At 42.4% G+C, this 20,480-nt stretch overlaps 1 protein-coding gene across 3 annotated transcripts; it reads left to right on the top strand.

Moving 5' to 3' along the window:
• The first annotated feature begins 760 nt into the window (after positions 1–760).
• Positions 761–19,281, top strand: LOC124001619 (neurotrophin receptor-interacting factor homolog). Of its 3 annotated transcripts, none has more exons than XM_046308572.1 (6): positions 761–1,232; positions 8,483–8,613; positions 8,810–8,980; positions 15,394–15,543; positions 17,658–17,769; positions 17,916–19,281. In XM_046308572.1, exons 1-6 carry the CDS (start codon positions 956–958, stop codon positions 18,953–18,955), a joined length of 1,881 nt encoding a protein of 626 aa, XP_046164528.1. In that variant the 5' UTR covers positions 761–955; the 3' UTR covers positions 18,956–19,281. The 3 variants fall into 3 exon arrangements, with proteins under 3 accessions (XP_046164528.1, XP_046164526.1, XP_046164525.1); XM_046308570.1 differs by having other exon boundaries at positions 15,391–15,543; XM_046308569.1 differs by having other exon boundaries at positions 15,388–15,543.
• Positions 19,282–20,480: the final 1,199 nt, after the last annotated feature.

The raw sequence follows: 20,480 nt of genomic DNA, 5'->3' as shown, positions 1-20,480 counted from the left end.
ATACCAGTGCAGTGGTATATTTTTATGTAACCAACAACCGCACCAATTTTAGCATAGCGTTAATTAGCACCCATATGCATGTGAGCTAGCTAATTAGCAATCGCATCCTTTTGCACATGAGCTAGCTAATTGCTTACAATGAGGGAATCTTATTTAGACAAATTTGACTACTTGAGCAGTAAGCCTAGGTTTACATGTACAGTTATGTAATCGATTTGATCGTTGATTTTCTGTGTTTCTTCAATGTATGCTTTGTGTTTTGCTGGCTCTAAATGTGTATCGTTGATGCCGACGGCCATTCCCTAAGTTACACATAGCGAGTCTACACAGCCTACACATAGTATATACAGTAATGAAATTAAATGCCTATTGCTTATTTCATGCCTTTCTAATTATCGTGCATTTTATGTCTATGCTTATATTCTTTGATGTACAGAGTGGTGGGCGAGTCCCAAAATGAAAAAATGCAGCAGCAGTTGACTTCATCACTGCCCCTTCTGCACATATAAAGCTGAGCAATATATGGCCAACAACCACATCAAAGGTCATGCTTCAGTAGTAGAGACGTAGAGGTACTATTTAATTATTTGTTTATTGAATATATTTGACATTCACGTTTTTTTGCCTTATTTTTTCAATTACATCAGTGTATTTAATGAAATTGTATAACTTGTTACTTTACTGTTATTCTTCTCTTTCAGAGTTAACAATCATAAAGTGTGGCTTCAGTTGTAGAAATGCGACTGTCAGGGGGGAGCATTTAGGCACAACACCGGAAACAGACAAGTAAACGGAAGTGAACAAGGCTAAGAACAACTTCCACGTTAGCGGTTTTATTTAGACGTTTTAACATCCTGGAACTCAAAATCAGATTAATTGAACTGCACATCATCACCCCGTATAGTGTTTAGTTCGCGTTTGAGACAGGACTTATTTGATAGCTAACTAGCTAACAATGGCTAACTGTATGATTTTTCAAACTCAAATAGCCTCCATCATGGAGGTGCTAGCGAATGCAGCCGTGGCAGAGATCTGTAAACTCGTAGACGACGACTATGCAGTGTTTCGTTTGGAAATAACTCAAAGCCAGAAAGAAAACAGGGCATTGCGGAGGAAACTACTGGAATCGAAGGTGGCACGGGAGCGCGCAGAAAGGACAACGCGAGAGCGCGTCCTCGCCAGTCGTCCCAGTAGTGTCAAGATTGTCGAACGATACAGAGGAATGGCAAGAGGTACATTTAGCAGAAGGACGAGGATGCATGGCCTGTCGCGTTCATAGCGTAGTGCCTGTCACCTCGTTCACCAATGCAGATATGTTCAGATGTGTTACCCAGAATTATGTCTGTATAATGTATATAGAACAAGTAGAATCGGACAGTCGCTTTAAAAACAAAAAACAATTGAACAAAACAAATGTAGGGATTGAACAAAACAAATGTAGGGATCTGGCAGTTCTTGGGCGATGGTCTTCCACAGCTTTGATGATAGGCAGTTCAGAAAGGTATTATCTTGAGAGGGAGCATACAGTGCATTCGGAAAGTATTCAGAACCCTTGACTTTTTCCACATTTGGTTACATTACAGCCTTATTTTAAAATGGATTAAATTAACCTTTTTTCTCAATCTACACACAATACCCCATAATGACAAAGCGAAAACAATTTTTTTCTTATTCAAATGTTAAAAAAATATAACAGAAATACCTTATTTACTTAAGTATTCAGACCCTTTTCTATGAGACTCGAAATTAAGCTCAGGTGCTTCCTGTTTCTAGTGTTCATCCTTGAGATGTTTCAATTTGATTGGAGTCTATCTGTGGTAAATTCAATTGATTGGACATGATTTGGAAAGGCACACACTTGTCTATATAAGGTCCTACATTTGACAGTGCATGTCAGAGAAAAAAACAAGCCGTGAGGTCGAAGGAATTGTCCGTAGAGCCCTGAGACAGGATTGCGTCAAGGCACCGATCTGAGGAAGGGTACCCCCATAAAATTCTGCAGCATTGAAGGTTCCAAGAACACAGTGGCCTCCATCATTCTTAATGGAAGAAGTTTAGAAACACCAAGGCTCTTCCTAGAGCTGGCTGCCCGGCCAAACTGGGCAATCGGGGGAGAAGGGCTCAGTCAGGGAAGTGACCAAAAACTCAATGCTCACTCTGACAGAGCTCCAGAGCTCCTCTGTGGAGATGGGAGGACCTCCCAGAAGGACAACCATCTCTGCAGCACTCCACAAATCAGGCCTTTATGGTAGAGTGGCCAAACGGATGCCACTCCTCAGTAAAAGGCACATGACAGCCCACTTGGAGTTTTCCAACAGGCACCTAAAGTCTCTCAGACCATGAGAAACAAGATTCTCTGGTCTGATGAAACCAATATTGAACTCTTCATCCTGAATGCCAAGTGTTGCATCTGGAGGAAACATGGCACCCTCCCTACAGTGATGCATGGTGGTGGCAGCATCATGCTGTGGGGATGTTTTTCAGCGGCAGGGACTGGGAGACTAGCCAGGATAGAGTGAAAGATGAACAGAGCAAAGTACAGAGAGATCCTTGATGAAAACCTGCTCCAGAGTGTTCAGGACCTTCGACTGCAGCGATGGTTCACCTTCCAACAGGACAATGACCCTAAACACACAGCCAAAACAATGCAGGAGTTGCTTCGGGACAATGTCCTTGAGTGGCCCAGCCAGAGCCCAGACTTAAACCCACTCAAACATCTCTGGAGAAACCTGAAAATAGCTGGGCAGCGACACTCCCCATCCAACCTGACAGATCTTGAGAGGATCTGCAGAGAAGAATTGGAGAAGCTCCCCAAATACAGCTGTGCCAAGCTTGTAGCATCATACCCAAGAAGACGCTAGGCTGTAATCACTGCCAAAAGCTGCTTCAACAAAGTACTGAGTAAAGGGTCTGAATGTGTATGTTAATGTGACAGCAGTTATTTTAAAAACATTTATAAAAACCTGTTTTGTCTTTGTCATTATGGGGTATTGTGTGTAGATTGATGAGGGGAAAAAACAAATGAATAAATTTTATAATAATGCTGTAACGTAACAAAATGTGGAAAACGTCAAGGGGTCTGAATACTTTCTGAATTCAGTACAGCCAGGCTGGGCAGCGTGGTAGAGACAATACAATATTTACTGAGATCTCTACATAGGATGGTCCAAGTCAGTTTTAGATAGAACACCTGCCTGTGTGGAAAACAACCTATGGTTACCTACATTGCCTTCAGAAAGTATTCATACCCCTTGATTATTCCACATTTTGTCGTGTTACAGGCGGAATTCAAAATGGATTCAAAATATTTCTCTCTCAACCATCTACACACAATACCCGGTAATGATAAAGTTGTAACATGTTATTTGAAATTTGTTGCAAATTTGTTGATAATGAAATACAGAAATGTCTAAGTTACATAAGTATTCACACCACTGAGTCACCTTTTAGAACTGTGAATTCTCTAAGAGCTTTCCATGCCTGTATTGTGTATTGAAGGACACCTGTATCTTTAAAGTGGCTGGGTGTTTTGATGCGCCATCCAAAGTGTAATGAATACTTTTACCATGCTCAAAGAGATATTCAAAGTCTGTTTTTTAAAAATGTTTTACCTATCTACCAATAGGTGCCCTTTGCGAGGCATTGGAAAACCTCCCTGGACTTTGTGGTTGAATCTGTGTTTGAAATCCACTGCTCGACTGATGGACCTTACAGATAACTGTATGAGTACAGAGATGAGGTAGTCATTCAAAAATCATATTAAACACTATTATTGCACACATTGAGTCCATGCAACTCATTGTGACTTTTTAAGCAAATCTTTACTCCTGAACTTATTTAGGCTTGCCGTAACAAAGGGGTTGAATACATTAAACTCAAGACATTTCAGCTTTTAAATTGAAATAATTTGTTTAAAAAAATGATAAACAATTCCAATTTTACACTATGGGGCACTGAGCACTGTGTGTAGGCCAGTGACTAAAAAACATACATGAATCAATTTTAAATACTGTAGGCTGTAACACAAAATGTGAAAAAGGCGTGTGAATGCTTGCTTAAGGAACTTGTAGGTTACCCCATTGGTTCACAGAAAAAACTTGATCCTTTTCAAACAATTTACTTGTCTGCTGTTTTAGTAAATTACAAAACTACATTTAAGGAAAATGCATTTTTAACATTGCCTGCTTCAGAGAGAGAGAGTCCGGTGAACAGGTCAGGGTTCCAAAGCCGCATGCAGAACAGTTGAAACTGGAGCAGAAGCACAACCAGGTGGACTGGGGACAGCAAGGAGTTCAGGCCAGGTAGTCCTGAGGCATGGTCCCAGGGTTCAGGTCCTCCGAGATGCAGAGAGAGAGAATTAGTGAGAGCAAACTTAAATTCACACAGGACACCGGATAAGACAGGAGAAATACTACAGACATAACAGACTGACCCTAGACATTTTTAGACTGAAAGTTTCTTATTTTTGCAATGTTACGTAGATGAAAAAAACAGTCATTGAAATAGTCTTGATATGTTCGTCAAAAGAGAGATCAGGGTACAGAGTAATGCAGAGGACCTTCACAGTTTTATTTAAGACAACTGTACAACCATCAAGATTGTCAGATCCAACAGAAGATCTCTCTGTTTCTTGGGACCTAGAACTAGCATGTCTGTTTTGTCCGAGTTTTGCCTCCATCTACTTCCTTATGTCTGAAACAGGTTTCAAGGGAGGGCAATTTTGGGGCTTCACTATGTTTCTTCAAAATGTACAGCTGTGTATCGTCCTCATAGCAGTGAAAGTTAACATGTTTCCGAATGACATCACCAAGAGATAAAATATATAGTGAAAACAATAGTGGTCCTAAAACGGGAACCTTGAGGAACACCGAAACTTACAGTTGATTTGTCAGAGGACAAACCATCCACAGAGACAAACTGATATCTTTCCGACAGATAAGATCTACACCAGACCAGAACTCGTCCATGTAGACCAATTTGGGTATCCAATCTTTCCAAAATAATGTCATGATTGATGGTGTCAAAAGCAGCACTCAGGTCTAGGAGCACGAGGACAGATGCAGAGCCTTGGTCAAACGCCATTAAAAGTTAATTTACCACCTTCACGAGTGAAGTCTCAGTGCTATGAAGGGGTCTAAAACCAGACTGAAGTGTTTTTCTTCAGGAAGGAAGTAAGTTGCTGCGCAAAATCTTTTTCTTACATTTTTGAGAGGAATGGGAGATTCAATATAGGCTGATTAGTTTTAAAAATATTTTCTTGGTTAAATTTGTTTTTTTAAAAGAGAGGCTTTATTACTGCCACTTTTAGTGAGTTTGGTACACATCCGGTGGATAGGAATCCCTTTGTTATGTTCAACATAGGAGGGCCAAGCACAGGAAGCAGCTCTTTCAGTAGTATAGTTGGAATAGGGTCCAGTATTCAGCTTGAAGGTTTAGAGGCCATTACTATTTTCATGAATGTTCCAAGAGATATAGAATTAAAGAACTAGAGTGTCTCCTTTGATCCTAGGTCCTGGCAGTGTTGTGCAGACTCAGGACAACTGAACTTGGGAGAAATACTCAGATTTAAAGAGGAGTCCGTCATTTGCTTTCTAATGATCATGATCTTTTCATCAATGAAGTTAGTGTATTTATTACTGCTGAAGTGAAAGCCATCCTCTCTTGGGAAATGTTTTTTAGTTAGCTTTGCGACAGTATAATTTGTTTGGGGGGGATTGTTCTTATTCTCCTCAATTAAGTTGGGAAAATAGGATGATCGAGCAGTATTGAGGGCTCTTCGATATTGTATTGTACTGTCTTTCCAAGCTAGTCGGAAGACTTTCATTTTGGTGTAGCGCCATTTCCGTTCCAATTTTCTTACACACGGAAGCTATGTTGCACTTGGTGACTGTTTCATCCTAACATCGTTGGTGCCAAGGTGGATAACAATATCCCTATACTCGCCAGTTTTAGCCTTAGCCAACACCATCTTAAAAATTAGCATTTACTGTAGCCCTGCCCCCTGGTAAACAGTGTATGATCTCTGGGTGATTCTTTTTTAATCTAACGCGGAACACAAACCGGCTGCGCGCGTGCGCCATCGTACATAAATGTATTTTGTCCCCCCACACCAAACACGATCACGACAGGCAGGTTAAAATATCAAAACAAACTCTGAACCAATTATATTAATTTGGGGACAGGTCGAAAAGCATTAAACATTTATGGCAATTTAGTTAGCTAGCTTGCACTTGCTAGCTAATTTGTCCTTTTTAGCTAGCTTGCTGTTGCTAGCTAATTTGTCCTGGGATATAAACATTGAGTTGTTATTTTTACGGAAATGCACAAGGTCCTCTACTCCGCCAATTAATCCACACATAAAACCAGTCAACCGAATCGTTTCTCGTCATCTCTCCTCCTTCCAGGCTTTTTCTTCTCTTGACTTTATATTGCGATTGGGAACTTTCATAAATCAGGTGCATTACTGCCACTGACCTTGTTCATCTTTCAGTCACCCACGTGGGTATAACCAATAAGGAGATGGCACGTGGGTACCTGCTTCTATAAACCAATGAGGAGATGGGAGAGGCAGGACTTGCAGTCGATCTGTGTCAGAAAAAGAACTGACTTCTATTTTAGCCCTTGGCAACGCAGACGCTCGTTGGCGTGCAGGGCAATCATTTAATTACAGATTTCTACATTTATTTTGCACCGCAAGCGGTGTAGTCAGCCTGTAATCCTGCGGGTAATGGTCAGGGCTAATGGTGGGAGGTTTTGGCGGCTCAGACGCCGTAACAGGTGGAGGAGAGACCTGAGAAGGCTCTGGCTTGTTGCATAATGGGGAGAACCGGTTGAAAGTTTCACTCGGCTGAATGAGCGACACCAGTTGAGCATTTCGACCTCATTTGCTTCCAGAAGCCAAGAGAAAACTGTCCGGCTGCGGCGACTGTGCGAGAGGATTTATACTACTAGCTGTACTTTTTGGTGGCACCAACGCTGTTTCATCTTTTCCAACACTGAAATTACCCTTGCCTAACGATTGCGTCTGAAGCTGAACATAAGGCGAAGGTTCTCCTGTATATTATGAATAAAGCGACTGCAATTGAATGTCATAATGTTAATGTTGCTACTTAGCTTCGGCTGGTGGAGGTCCTGTAGAATAATGTCCAGATAAAGCGTACAAGATTAAAAACGTTGAGCAAGGGTTAAAATATAAAACGGTTGTTAAAAATGTAGAGTTTGCAACAAACCGCTCAGCAGCACTTAAACATTACACGTTTTCCACACACTTAGCTACGTGTAAGCTACTTGAGCACCTGGTCCCCACGCCGAGTTGCCTAAAGCCACAGGGCTCTTCTTGCAGGCTATATTTCCCTACGTGGCAGCAATGCGATCCGTAGGTCAGGGTTTTTGACCTGGTTAGCAGTGGCGGTTCTAGACCATTTCATCTGGAGGGGCCAAGCTGTACCAGTTGTACTGTTAAGAGGGACCAGTTACATTAGACGTTATTGTTGTCACATCATTTTCCTCACTACATTGCAGGCATTAGCAGGCAAAAGACCATGTTCATAATCATTAAACAATTTATTAGCATTTTCTGTCTAATAACAGATGTAAAAAAGTAATGATAGCAAAAATTTGTTATGTAACAATTATTTCATACTCCACATTTAGGGGGGCCACAAGGGGGTCCAAAATTGTTGTCACAGGGCCACTAGTGTTGGTTACATGTGCATTGAACAACACAGAAGCTTTTCAGGCATGTTTTGTTATTTCTGTATGACCACGATGTGTCTTTTACAATAAAGGTGAACGGGAAAGAATATTTGTTTTCCAACATTTGTGGGCGTGGTCGAGGGGAATTCCTTATTACGTATAATATCGACCCTGAGTATACCTCACAGCGCCATGGAAACCTCGGAGCAGTATGCGTATGCAGTAGCTCCCGTGATTAGATTACTTACTTACTTAGTTAGCTAGCTATCTTGTAGTCTGGTTGCCGTCTCTGTTCAGCTACTTAATTCCACTCATTGTACTCCAAAGATGTGACAAGGAGTATAATGTTAGGTAAAACGTCTGGTACGCAGACTAGCTCTCGTGCACAAAGAAACAATATCATATTCTAACCAGATTCTTGATTTACTGCATTACTTACTGCATTATTTACTAAATGAAAACAATGAAATTATGCATGGAACATAATACATCAAGTGTTACCTTACATCCTATTGTAGACTTGGTCAGTAGTGTACAATATACCGTTGACAGTGCTTGACTTAACTAGGTACCAGGACTCATTTTGGGTGCCGGTACAGTTTATATTTAGGTGCAGGATCTCCACAATACTTTGAACTAATATTCTATAAGAGGAACAGGAGTTGAAGCAGTAGAACATTTAATGTGCTGGTACTCGGCTCCAGTGAGCTCCTGCACAAGTCCAGCACTGACATTGAACATTGACAGTAGCTAACCTAACCACCTCTTTTCCCCCAATCACTCTCAGGTGAAGGACATCTCACTGGAGGCCACAGGAGCTTTGTGAAGCCAGTGGGACACAATACTTGGAGAGATGACCAACCAATAACTGTTGATGAGGGGAGTGGAACCTCAACCCAGCAAGTTATCGTGATAGAGGTTAGTGTAATAGTGTTGCATAAAAAATGAGTTACTTTGTAAATCAAATGTGTCCGTTTATTTCAGAACGCTCCCCTCAGCGATTCACTTGCTTACATATATCTTCATTTATCTGCCATAGGTGAGCTTTGTGAGACTTCACATTGTTATCCAATTCAACTAATGTAATGGTAATAACCTCCTCTCTTCTTGTCAGTCTGCAGATGCAGAGGCTGAAGATCCTGGTGTCAAGCTAGAGGGGTCTGAAGGAGAGGAGGACCCATGGCACAGCAGAGACATCCAAACTGGAACGGCTGAATCGCCCCATGTAAACAGAAAAGACCCAACCGCCCCAGCACAGCCAAGGACCCGAGGCAGCATCACGGAGGTCAGTGGAATGTTGAACGCCGTCCTCAAGTCAGAGACAGACACCAAGACTTTAACTGTAACACACAGTCTCTTACACACAGGATGTGACCACAGATCAGATCCAGAGAGACTGGGGCTGGGGAGACTGGGCTGTCCTCCTGCTCCCGGCTCAGAGTACTTACCAGTATTTCAACAGAGCCAGAGAACGGTTAATTCCAGTGGGGATGGTAACTCGTTAGACACTAGTGGTGATGATTCATCTCGTTCTTACGCTACAGAGATGGACCCTGGCAACATATCCTTGGGTTTAGAGACACAAACTCATCTGTCCAGAGGGGACTGGAACCGGTACAGTAGCAGTGTATACTCTGAAGGGTGCCTAGATAAGAAAGGGGAGGGTCTGGTTGTAGATGAAGTGACCATGAAAGTGGAGGGCGACGTTCCTCCCACATGGAATGCAGATAGTCACCTAGACAGACACTCACAGGGCAGAGATTTCTTAAATTACAGGGGACGCTTAGAGACAAGTCCAAATGTCACAACCCACTCCCGTTTACACACGTTCAGTGATCATGACCAAGTGTCTACGTCGATGGGGCCTTCCGATTTACACAGCCGTGTCCTTTTCGATCAGGTATTGAATTCAAACGACAGGGCTAAAGCCCAGACTCGGGGAGGGGTAACCACATCAGGCAATAGCAAAGAGAAACGGTTCCTCTGCATGTTCTGTAACAAAGGCTTCAGCTGCCTCCAGAAGGTGGAGGTCCACCAGAGGATCCACACAGGGGTGAAACCCTTCAGCTGTACCCAGTGTCACATGCGCTTCTCCCAGGCTGGCACCCTGAAGAGGCACCAGAGGGTCCACACAGGGGTGAAACCCTTCAGCTGTACCCAGTGTAACATGCGCTTCGCCCAGGCTGGTGACCTGAAGAGGCACCAAAGGGTCCACACAGGGGAGAAACCCTACAGCTGCCCCCAATGTGAGAAAAGATTTACCCGCCAGCACCAGCTGAAGATGCACATGAAGGTCCACACGGGAGAGAGGCCATTCGCCTGTACGCACTGCGGGAAGAGATTCTCAGATAGGAGCTACCTCAGGATACACCAGCAGAAAAAACATTCCACTCAATAGCTTCAGACGTTTAGATGTATTAAATATAAAGATTAATTTTCATTGTTGTCAGCAGAAAGGACCCACAGATGCATTTGGAATAATGAGAGTAACAGATTTCAGTGTTGAATATTCCTGGGTAGAATATTGCATCCAGACATGTGATATATATTTTAGGCATATTTGTGCCGAAAAAGTCTGTTACATATTGTGTTTGTACTGTGTAGGCCAGGGATGGGCAGCATTGATGGGTGTGGGAGCCACAAAAAAATCGCCCTAGCCTTTTGGGGGCCCTAAGCTATATTTTGCGAGTAAAGCATTTTAGCAAAGAAAAAAAAAATCCTGCAATTCTACACATTTTGTCATGGGGCATAGAGAAAATGTTGCAATTTTTAAGCAAGTTTTCTGCAATTCTACACATTTTTGCCATGAGGTGGATGGAAGATTGCAATTTTTTAATGTAATTTTATGCAATTATATGCATGATCATGAGGGCCCCCAGGTCAGTAATTAAATCATGATTGCTACAAGTTTGGAAATAATATGCATTTTGCCAGAGGGTGGAAACAAGTACTTGCAGTTTTTTATATGATATCTAACGATCAATTGGTTGCCCCCTGTCAGTAATTCGGCCATGATTACTACAAGTTTAGATAGTTGGGGGGGGTGTTAATCCATAGACAAAAGGGTTGCCCATCCCTGGTGTAGACTATATGTGACGCGCTCTATAATAATCAGTCGGAAGTAGCAATTACTAATTTGCATATAAATTGTTTTTGTCGAAATGTAGATTTTTTGCTATTTGGGGGTTTCATCTGGTTTTAACAAAACAATGTCTTTGCTTTCATCATCTGTATGTGTTATTGCCAAATTCAGTATGAATATAGTTTTTAATCCTTTAAACGTAGGATGAAACGTAGCACTTTTCAATCCGTTTGGTGGATGCTAGCTTGAAACAAACACATCAGGCTTTTGAGGCACTAGCTTATCTGCACTATCAAAACCCTCATCTATTCCGAAATCATGAATGAATTACAAACTAGCTAGCTCACTATATAGCTTAAATCAAGCTACAATAAGCTATTCAATCGGATGATTTTCCTGTTTTCCCAATCAAAGCTACTGTAGTGTATCATCCGCGGGAAAAGGCTACACTCTCTCGCTCATAAAGACCTATCATACATAGTTACACTGTCACTACTGCCTACACCGTAGCTAGTTAGCTTTGCTTTCAACTGCACTGATGGATTTCCGGGAGATAAAAATCGCAAGATTTTTAAATAGTAATGTTGTGCTGGGAGCTGGTTCAGACGATCAGTGGCATCAACTTATTGGCGACTACTTTTTGACCCTGCGCCACAGAGCAATGACATAAGCGACTCAGGCAAGCTCATTGAAGTCGAGGCCGAGCACCTTGAGGAGGCAACCGAGGAAGACCACCTGTGCACCTGTTAATGGTGAATCGATCAATGACGGCGCTTCAGTCGGTCGAGGGGAAATATGTCAGTGGTGCTGGGCAAGAAATTGAAAAGGATTGTGAGTTCAGGTGAACGTGCAAGTCCAATAAAGGGAAGCTGTGATATTTGTTTTTTACCCCCGAGGAGATGGTCAAGAGACGTGACCAGATGAATTAGCTAACTCACCAATGGTAAGTGCTTGCCATTCAAGTAGTAGTCAAGTTTATGTGGGTGTGTAATGTGTGCATGTTTTCTGTGCCTGTCTATCTGTTCGTGTGTTTGGGTGTGATAAGGCACACGTAGACTGACTAGCTAACTGTTCATGTATTAAAGCCGTGTGTGTGTGTGTGTGTGTGTGTGTGTGTGTGTGTGTGTGTGTGTGTGTGTGTGTGTGTGTGTGTGTGTGTGTGTGTGTGTGTGTGTGTGTGTGTGTGTGTGTGTGTGTGTGTGTGTGTGTGAGTGTGTGAAATGTGTGGCTTTGGGGGGAGAGAGTGAAGTGGGGGATGTGTAGCCCATGCAACCTAGCTATGTAGATAGTAACTTATGGGACTTGTGGGTGCTGGTATTTGTCCTAAAGACAGGTTACACAAAGCCATGAAATGGCCATCTATAAAGTTATGACATTTATTTATATCGAACCTGACCCATTTACACTACTAATTAGAGTGTGTGATTCATGCATGCATTTCGATCTGTACAGGTTGCGTAGTTTGTTTTCTTGAACATGTTTATATCACTTTAAAATTTATTGGCTAGAATAGATGACGACAATGACTGAATGTTAAAAAATAGTATATTGTTAGTTGTCTTATTTTTCAGATGAAAAACATCTAGTGCTCATTGGCAAGATCTCTGGTTCCATGAACCTCTGCAAGGAAATGGTCATCTCGAACCGGAACTAACAAAAAGAAAACATCAGAGGACATATTTCTTTGAGCAAATCTGCAGAGAAACTTTCAAGTTCCGACACGCGTAAGTTTTCATTTGAGTAATACAACCTGATGTCCTCTGTTCTTATTGGGGCTGCAACAGTATTAACAAGTTCATGAGATATTTAAGAAAAAAATGAGTAGTAGGCTAATGAATAGAAATAAAACAGCTGAGAATACATTGTGCCTTTCAGCACATTTGAACAGGCATGTTTAAAAATGTCAGAATTTCTACAAAAAGCTGACTGCAGTGATAAAGTTCTATATATAGTTCTATGGATCGTGATAAGGCTCCAAGGAAAAAGAGGTGTGGTGGTCATCTCGCCAGAAAACGGGTGCTGTCCTACGAGGACACTCAGTGAATTGTCCACTATGTCATCAACTTCACCAATATCCACGCGGTGCCGCTCCCAGGACGGATCCCTGGATTTAAGAAGTCAGACATCCTGATGCTACCGACATTTGAGACCAAAGTCCTGTGTGTGGCGCTAGTACAAAAACGTTCATGCGTGATCATGGTGAGTGTTTTCCTAAATCTCTATACTTATATTTGTACCAAACGCTCGTCAGCTCAAGCCAGTGACAAAGACTCTAACCAAAGCCCACACGAATCGGATCCAAAGAGACTGTCGGACCTTACTCTCTGGTGACGCACTGGTGTAGTCAGATTTTCTTTAACGTTTCTCATTTTAGTTGTTGCTTAGAGACCAGGACTTACTCTGACCATTTTTAGCTCATTCTGTTGCTTGTACACTACATTACCAAAAGTATGTGGACACCTGCTCGTTAAACATCTCATTCTAAAACCATGGGCATTAATATGGAGTTGGTCCCCCCTTTGCTGCTATAACAGCCTCCACTCTTCTGGGAAGGCTTTCCACTAGATGTTGGAACATTGCTGTGGGGACTTGCTTCCATTCAGCTACGAGCGTTAGTGAGGTCGGGCACTGATGTTAGACGATTAGGCCTGGCTTGCAGTCTGCGTTATAATTCATCCCAAAGGTGTTTTGATGGGGTTGAGGTCAGGGCTCTGTGCAAACCAGTCAAGTTCTTCCACACCAATCTCGACAAACCATTTCTATATGGGCCTCGCTTTGTGCAGGGGGGCATTGTCATGCTGAAATAGGAAAGGGCCTTCCCCATACTGTTGCCACAAAGTTGTAAGCACAGAATCGTCTAGAATGTAATTGTATGCTGTAGCATTAAGATTTTCTTTCACTAGAACTAAGGGGCCTAGTCCAAACCATGAAACACAGCCCCAGACCATTATTCCTTCTCCACCAAACTTTACAGTTGGCACTATGCATTGGGGCAGGTAGCATTCTCCTGGCATCCGCCAAACCCAGATTCTTCCGTTGGACTGCCAGATGGTGAAGTGTGATTCATCACTCCAGAGAACGTGTTTCCACTGTTCCAGAGTCCAATGGCGCCGTGCTTTACACCACTCCAGCCGACGCTCAGTGTTGCGCATGGTGATCTTAGGCTTGTGTGCGGCTGCTCGGCCATGAAAACCCATTTCATGAAGCTCCCAACAAACAGTTATTGTGCTGACGTTGCTTCCAGAGGCAGTTTGGAACTCAGTAGTAAGTACTGCAACTGAAGACAGACGATTTGAGCTTCTCATTCTTTGAGCTCGTGTGGCCTACCACTTCGCGGGTGAGCCGCTGTTGCTCCTAGACGTTTCCACTTCACAATAACGGCACTTACAGTTGACAGGGGCAGCTCTAGCAGGGCATAAATTGTACGAACTGACTTGTTGGAAATGTGGCATCCTATGACTGGGCCATATTGAAAGTTACTGAGCTCTTCAGTAAAGGCCATTCTACTGCCAATGTTTGTCGATGGAGATTGCATGGCTGTGCGCTCTATTTTATACACCTGTCTGAAACGGGTGTGGCTGAAATAGCTAAATTCAGTCATTTGAAGGGGTGTCCACATTCTTTTGTATACATAGTTTATGTGTACAATTGTGTGCACATGTATCCGTGTGTGTGTGTGTGTGTGTGTGTGTGTGTGGTGTGCGTGCGTGCGTGCCTAAGTGAAAAAGAAGAACATGGGCACTCGTCAATGGATTTCATGTATTGTTTTGTAATTAAGTAAATAGTTGTTGTTCATTATTTGAATAAATGTCTTAAAAGTAATTGCAAACGTTAACTGCGTTTTTCTCAAAAACATGATTTGGTGATACTCTGCATGTAATGGCACGTAACTTTCTTGTAATTTGGAGTAGAGTGATTATGATGGTCTCAGTAGAAAGCTAACATTCTCCTTTTTCCAGCACTGTGTTTTGGGGTCAATGTGACTGATTATGATAAAGCGAGTCACATATCATGTTCACAAATGCCTACTTCATTATTTCCATTTAACTACTTCATTATTTTCCCAAAACACTTTTAATGAGAAAATGAATGCAGTTCATCAAGTTCGTGCCGATTTTAAATATAAATATATATAATAAAATGTATGTGATTTTCATATGGTGTATTGAACACTTGTTTATGTTTAATAAAACAATTGGACTTTTCATTCTAAGACTTTCATTGAGACTCTTTAATGTACATCACATCTGATCTTACCCTATTCTGCATACACCAGACAGCACTTTATTGCTAAAATACACTTACTAAATATACCTACACAAACCCAGACACTAACAAACACCTACTGTACATGTCAAAATAGTTTAGTCAGGTTTGTCTGATGATGACTTTTGACTTATCATCATTATTTATTTATTTTTACCCACAACATCATATTTATGTCCACCATGATGGGTTTAACAACAATGAAGTCATTCTGTAAATACAGTATAGGACTCAAACGTGGTGGGGATGGGTAAAGACTCCATGTCAAAAGTGTGTTTATTATCTTTGTGTACATACCTGAGGGAGTGGATGTATGTGTAATCTGTATCACCTGTCTCTTCCAGGAGGAGGAGGGTCTGGAGGTGCTGCTGGTGAAGGAGGAGGGGTGTGAGGAGGGTCTGGGGAACCCTGAGGGGACCATGGTCATGAAGGACAACCTGACTACACCTCCTGAACCCACAGAGGAACCAACTAAGAAGCACAGGACCAAACACACTGAGGTGAGCCCACTGTATGGTATTAGGTCAGAACCCGTATCCAAAAAGTATCTTAGAGTACTGAGTAAGACTACATAGCAGGGATGCAAACTAGTCACCTTTCGTCGAAAATCGCCGTTTTGAATCGTGTAGATCCGATGAGAGAAGTTTTTTTGTGGGGGGACTTGGATCACAACTGGCTGCAAGCGAACGAGTGATGCGCGTTTGGAGAAATACTGTCGGAATCCAAGGCTCAGCCAATTGTTCACATAACAACAGAATGCAGCACGCGACTGAAGAGAGAAGAGACAATCAACCTGCTTGTTACAGCATCGGCTCTGGAAGGACAGCAGTAGGGTGCAACGGCAGTTTGCCAGTTAACTCACAGCAGCGATTCCTGTGAACGATAACGAAGAGGTAGGTGAGAAGCCTGGCCACGGAGACAGGGATGAGAAGGTGATGAAGCGTACTTCATGAGCAGTAACCGAAAAACAACTGCCATTTGGAAAGTTTGAGGCGAGGGAGAAAGTGGTGGAACAAGTATTAGCATTGTTAAGTATCCTGCTCGCTGGATCGAATTCTCCGTTAGCTAGCCAGAGAACTGTTGAGCAACATTAGCCAACTTTGATGATCAAATCATTTAGTTTATTGTATGAAAATTAGCTGGCTAATAAAGTCAGACAGCTAGCTATCTAACGTCACAACATCAGATGAGCTAACGTTAGTAACCTAAATAATTCGCTATAGCATTAACTGATAACTGTTATACGACTCCTTGCGGTTCCTCAAGTTATAACGCGTTAGTTGCGTACTGGACCCTGGCAATTTGTGTGAAATGTAAACGAACTAACTACTATATGTGAACTAATGTTTACCCTCTACAGTATGTGGTTCATTTTCAGAATGAGAGAGTTAGGTTAACATGAGGCGTTGCTTGTTAAACAAGTGGGTTCAGGGATGTGTAGCTAGAGCTGGGCCTGGTTTATGCTGGATGCCAATTGAGGTGAAAGAAACGCCACACACTTCACTCCCGCCAGGTGTACTCTGCCTGAAAGAGATCAATTACACCAACAAAGGGTATCATGCTCTGCTGGCACATTGTAGAGCAGATGTCCACAGGAAGAAAGTGTACAATGTAATAACATTCCGTGTAGCCCACAGATATTGCTTTTGTTGTGTTGAACTTGACCGTAACACTTTTGTGTGAGTGAGGGGGGGGGGTTAATAAATGTTTTACTCAGTGAACGTTATTTTTGTACACATGTAGCCTTGTGCACTTGATGATGTCTACTAAAGTGGCCACTATAATAGAGCAAAAATAGAATGCCTGTTTGTTTCATTCTATTTCTACTTTAAGATTTTTTCCCCCAAGTCCAATATTTAGATGTGTTTTGGGTCACAAGCCTTCTATTTTAAAGGCTGTCATGGTAACAAGCGGTCTATTATAAAGGCTGCCATGGTAACAAGCGTTCTATTTTAAAGGCTGTCATGGTAACAAGCGTTCTATTTTAAAGACTGTCATGGTAACACGCATTATATTATAAAGGCTGTCATGGTAACAAGCCTTCTATTTTAAAGGCTGTCATGGCTAACTGGAATATTGTATTGTTTTTTTTCTCAAGACTTAAGTGTCATTTGTTGTAAAATCTAGGCAACAAATAACATTGGATTGCTTTCCTTACATTTTTTTAGCTGTGAGTTAGGTTCACATTAACCACTTTATATTTTCTACACAGAGACTGATCATGTAGATCATATTCTTTGTTTAATTAATTAGTTAAAACCAGTATTTCCCCCTAGCAGGGATTTTCTTTTGCATGTTTCAGTGCCCCCCAAAAAAGTGTTACCTCACCAGTTGGCATTCCTGTATATAGGCAGGTGGGGGGGGACCTGATCCTAGATCAGCACTCTTACTCTCAGACTGTGGATACTGGCCCAGGTCTTGATGAATTTTGTTTTTAAGTGTGGGACTATGCCTTTGACTTAGCAAATCATTAAATAGTGTCAAGTAATCAAATTGACTAACACATTTGCATAGTATTCATAGCAATCCCTCATTGCCCAATCAGATGCGCCATAGCAGGGTGCTCATATCAGATTTCTTGATCCAACATCCTCTCACTCTGTATCTCTTACAGCCAGGAGACATGGAGGATGGGAAGATTGATCTGCTGGTAGTCAAAGAGGAGAGAATAGAAGACATATCCGAGAGCACTGACCTGCTGAGTGGACTAAAGATGGGGGAGCAAGGTAAGAGAGAAATACATATAGCCTACATACAGTAATATATCTTCAATGGAAATAGTGATGTACCTGGCTATGATTTTTTTCCATAACTCCATATGTCGAGTACTCTGCCATGTTTATGAAGTCTATTTTGTAACCTTTTCCCGCAGGTGGTTGGCTAGAGGCTAACAGAGGAGTCTGGGTGTCCATCTTGGATTCCAAGACCGGTGTAGCCAATAGCCCAGGGGATGATATCACTGAGCAGGCCAGGACCAGAAGCAACATAGTGGAGGTCAGCGGATGGGACAGCGTCCTCAATTCTGGGCTGGGGAACAACACTGTTAACCACAACCAGAAACAGACAGTGGAACACAAAACAACAGCTGAACTTAGTCTCCATGACAACAGACTGGCTGAGACCAGGGCGAAACGTAGATTAGGTCTGCGAGGGCGGGGAGGTGTCTGTATTCAGCTGGAGAGAACAGACACAGAGTTGGTTAGCGATGCTCCCTCCTGCTCCTATAGTTGTGATTCAGAGAGACTGATGGTGACTCAGGTTAACCCCCTAACAGGTGCTGCCTTCAACCTGCCTTCTATAGGATCTATCAACTGGAACATGGACCCTGAGACAACACAGACACTCCCTGGCCTTCGTCCTCCTCACACTTTCCTAATGTTAAACCAGACCTCAGACAATGCCAGTGCCTCAACACTAAATGGCTACGCAAGCCCATTGACAAATGAAAGTGGTAGTAATGCTATCAGCAGATCCAGTGGCAAAGAGAAGCGCTTCCTGTGTTCGTTCTGTGGGAAAGCCTTCAGTTTCCCAAAACAGGTGGAGATCCACCAGAGGATGCACACGGGGGAGAAACCATTCAGCTGCCATCTGTGCCGGGCTAGTTTCTCCCACTCGTCTAGCCTGAAAAGGCACCAGATGGTCCACACAGGGGTGAAACCCTTCAGCTGTACCCAGTGTAACATGCGCTTCGCCCAAGCTGGTGACCTGAAGAGGCACCAGAGGGTCCACACAGGGGAGAAACCCTTCAGCTGCCCCCAGTGTGAGAAGAGGTTCACCCGTCAGAACCAGCTGAAGATGCACCTGAAGGTCCACACAGGAGAAAGGCCATTTTCCAATACGCACTGCAGGAAGAGGTTCTCAGAGAGGAGCTACCTCAGGATACACCAGCAGAAAAACCATTCCACTCTATAACATTGAAAATAACCATTCCGCTGGATAGTTTCTGATGTGTTGATCAAACCTTGCAATAAAGACAGCAGAAAAGACCCACAGATGCAGATTTCGGTGTTGAATATTCTTTGGGAGAATATTTCATCCAGACATTGTGTGATATATATGCCTAAAAAGCCTGCATAGTGTTTTTATTGTGTAGGCTATGTGATTTTCACAAATACCTATTTCATTACTTCCATTCAACTAACCCCCATACACTTTTAATGAGAAAGTGAATTGTTTTAGTTGTTAGTGGGTTTTCATGTGGTCTATTTAAAACTGGTTTGTGTTTAATAAACACTGACTTTTCAGTCTGACTTTTATTGACACTCCCTGAAGACAGTGTACAAAACATTATGAACACCTGCTCTGTCCATGACAGACTGACCAGGTGAAAGCTATGATCCCTTATTGATGTCACCTGTTAAATCCACTTCAATCAGTACAGATAAAGGGGAGGAGACCCTGTAAAGATGAATTTTTAAGCCTTGAAACAATTGAGACATGGATTGTGTATGTGTGCCATTCAGAGGGTGAATGTGCAAGATAAAATATTTAAATGTGTTTGTACAAGGTATGGTAGTAGATGAAGCATTGAGCATTTCCAGCCAGTTGTGTCCAAAATAGATTCATTACTCAAGGCTTTGATTAACACAGTGTACACTAGTGGCACCTGCTGATGAAAAGCATTTAGAACAGCCAAATTATTATAGATGACGTCGCACAGGGTAGCCTTTTTGTCTTCTACAGAAGCCAATACCAAACCAATCAGGTGGCTAATCGGCAAAACGAAACGTTTCGGACGTCATTGATCATGTGCATCTGATAAAATTATACAAGCATCGGCACACTGCTTCGAAGTAAACTGCTAAGCGATTTTGATGCATGCCTCAGAGCTATGGTATCAAACGTAGCATCACGAGTAGTAGGCGCCATCCAGCCAACCTGACACAGCTGTGGGAAGCATTGGAGTCAACATGGCTCAGCATCTCTGTGGAACACTTCCGATGCCTTGTAGAGTCCATGCCCCGATGAATTGAGGCTGTACTGAGGGCAAAAAGGGGTGCAACTCAATATTCTGAAGGTGTTCCTAATATTTTCTACACTCAGTGTACAACACATCTTTCACCCTATTCTGCATACACACAACAGTGCATTATAACCGATATACACTTACTAAATATACCCACACTAACAAACACCTACTCTATGTGAAGGGAGTCTATGCTGCTAACAGCTTAGCTTCCTCCACTGTTTGACTGCCCCATACTGGGCTTGAACCAGTGATCCTCTGCAACACTCATGACCGCCCTCCTTGACAGCGTGCAAAACTACTACGCCCTACAACAGGTACCTCTTGAATGGCTCCATCGGCAACATTTCAAGCTAGCTATGGAGTGAGTTTACGGTACGTTCTTAACTCGGTTACATGTACACTTCAAAATAGTTTAGTCAGGCTCGTCTGATGATGACTTTTGACTTATCATAGCTGACTCATATTTAT

Source organism: Oncorhynchus gorbuscha, linkage group LG17, assembly GCF_021184085.1.
Source record: "Oncorhynchus gorbuscha isolate QuinsamMale2020 ecotype Even-year linkage group LG17, OgorEven_v1.0, whole genome shotgun sequence".
Classification (NCBI taxonomy): Eukaryota; Metazoa; Chordata; class Actinopteri; order Salmoniformes; family Salmonidae; genus Oncorhynchus; species Oncorhynchus gorbuscha.
The sequence above is the reverse complement of the archived record's forward strand: the minus strand, read 5'-3'. Positions and strand labels throughout refer to the sequence as shown.

What these genes read in the sequence shown, in the direction of transcription:
- LOC124001619 (XM_046308569.1), top strand. Translation starts at nt 956, where the DNA reads ATGGCTAACTGTATGATTTTTCAAACTCAAATAGCCTCCATCATGGAG. An exon ending in AGCAAGTTATCGTGATAGAG is followed by an intron (nt 8,614 to 8,809) that starts GTTAGTGTAATA and finishes TCTTCTTGTCAG; the next exon opens with TCTGCAGATGCAGAGGCTGA. An exon ending in CCCGAGGCAGCATCACGGAG is followed by an intron (nt 8,981 to 15,387) that starts GTCAGTGGAATG and finishes TGTCTCTTCCAG; the next exon opens with GAGGAGGAGGGTCTGGAGGT.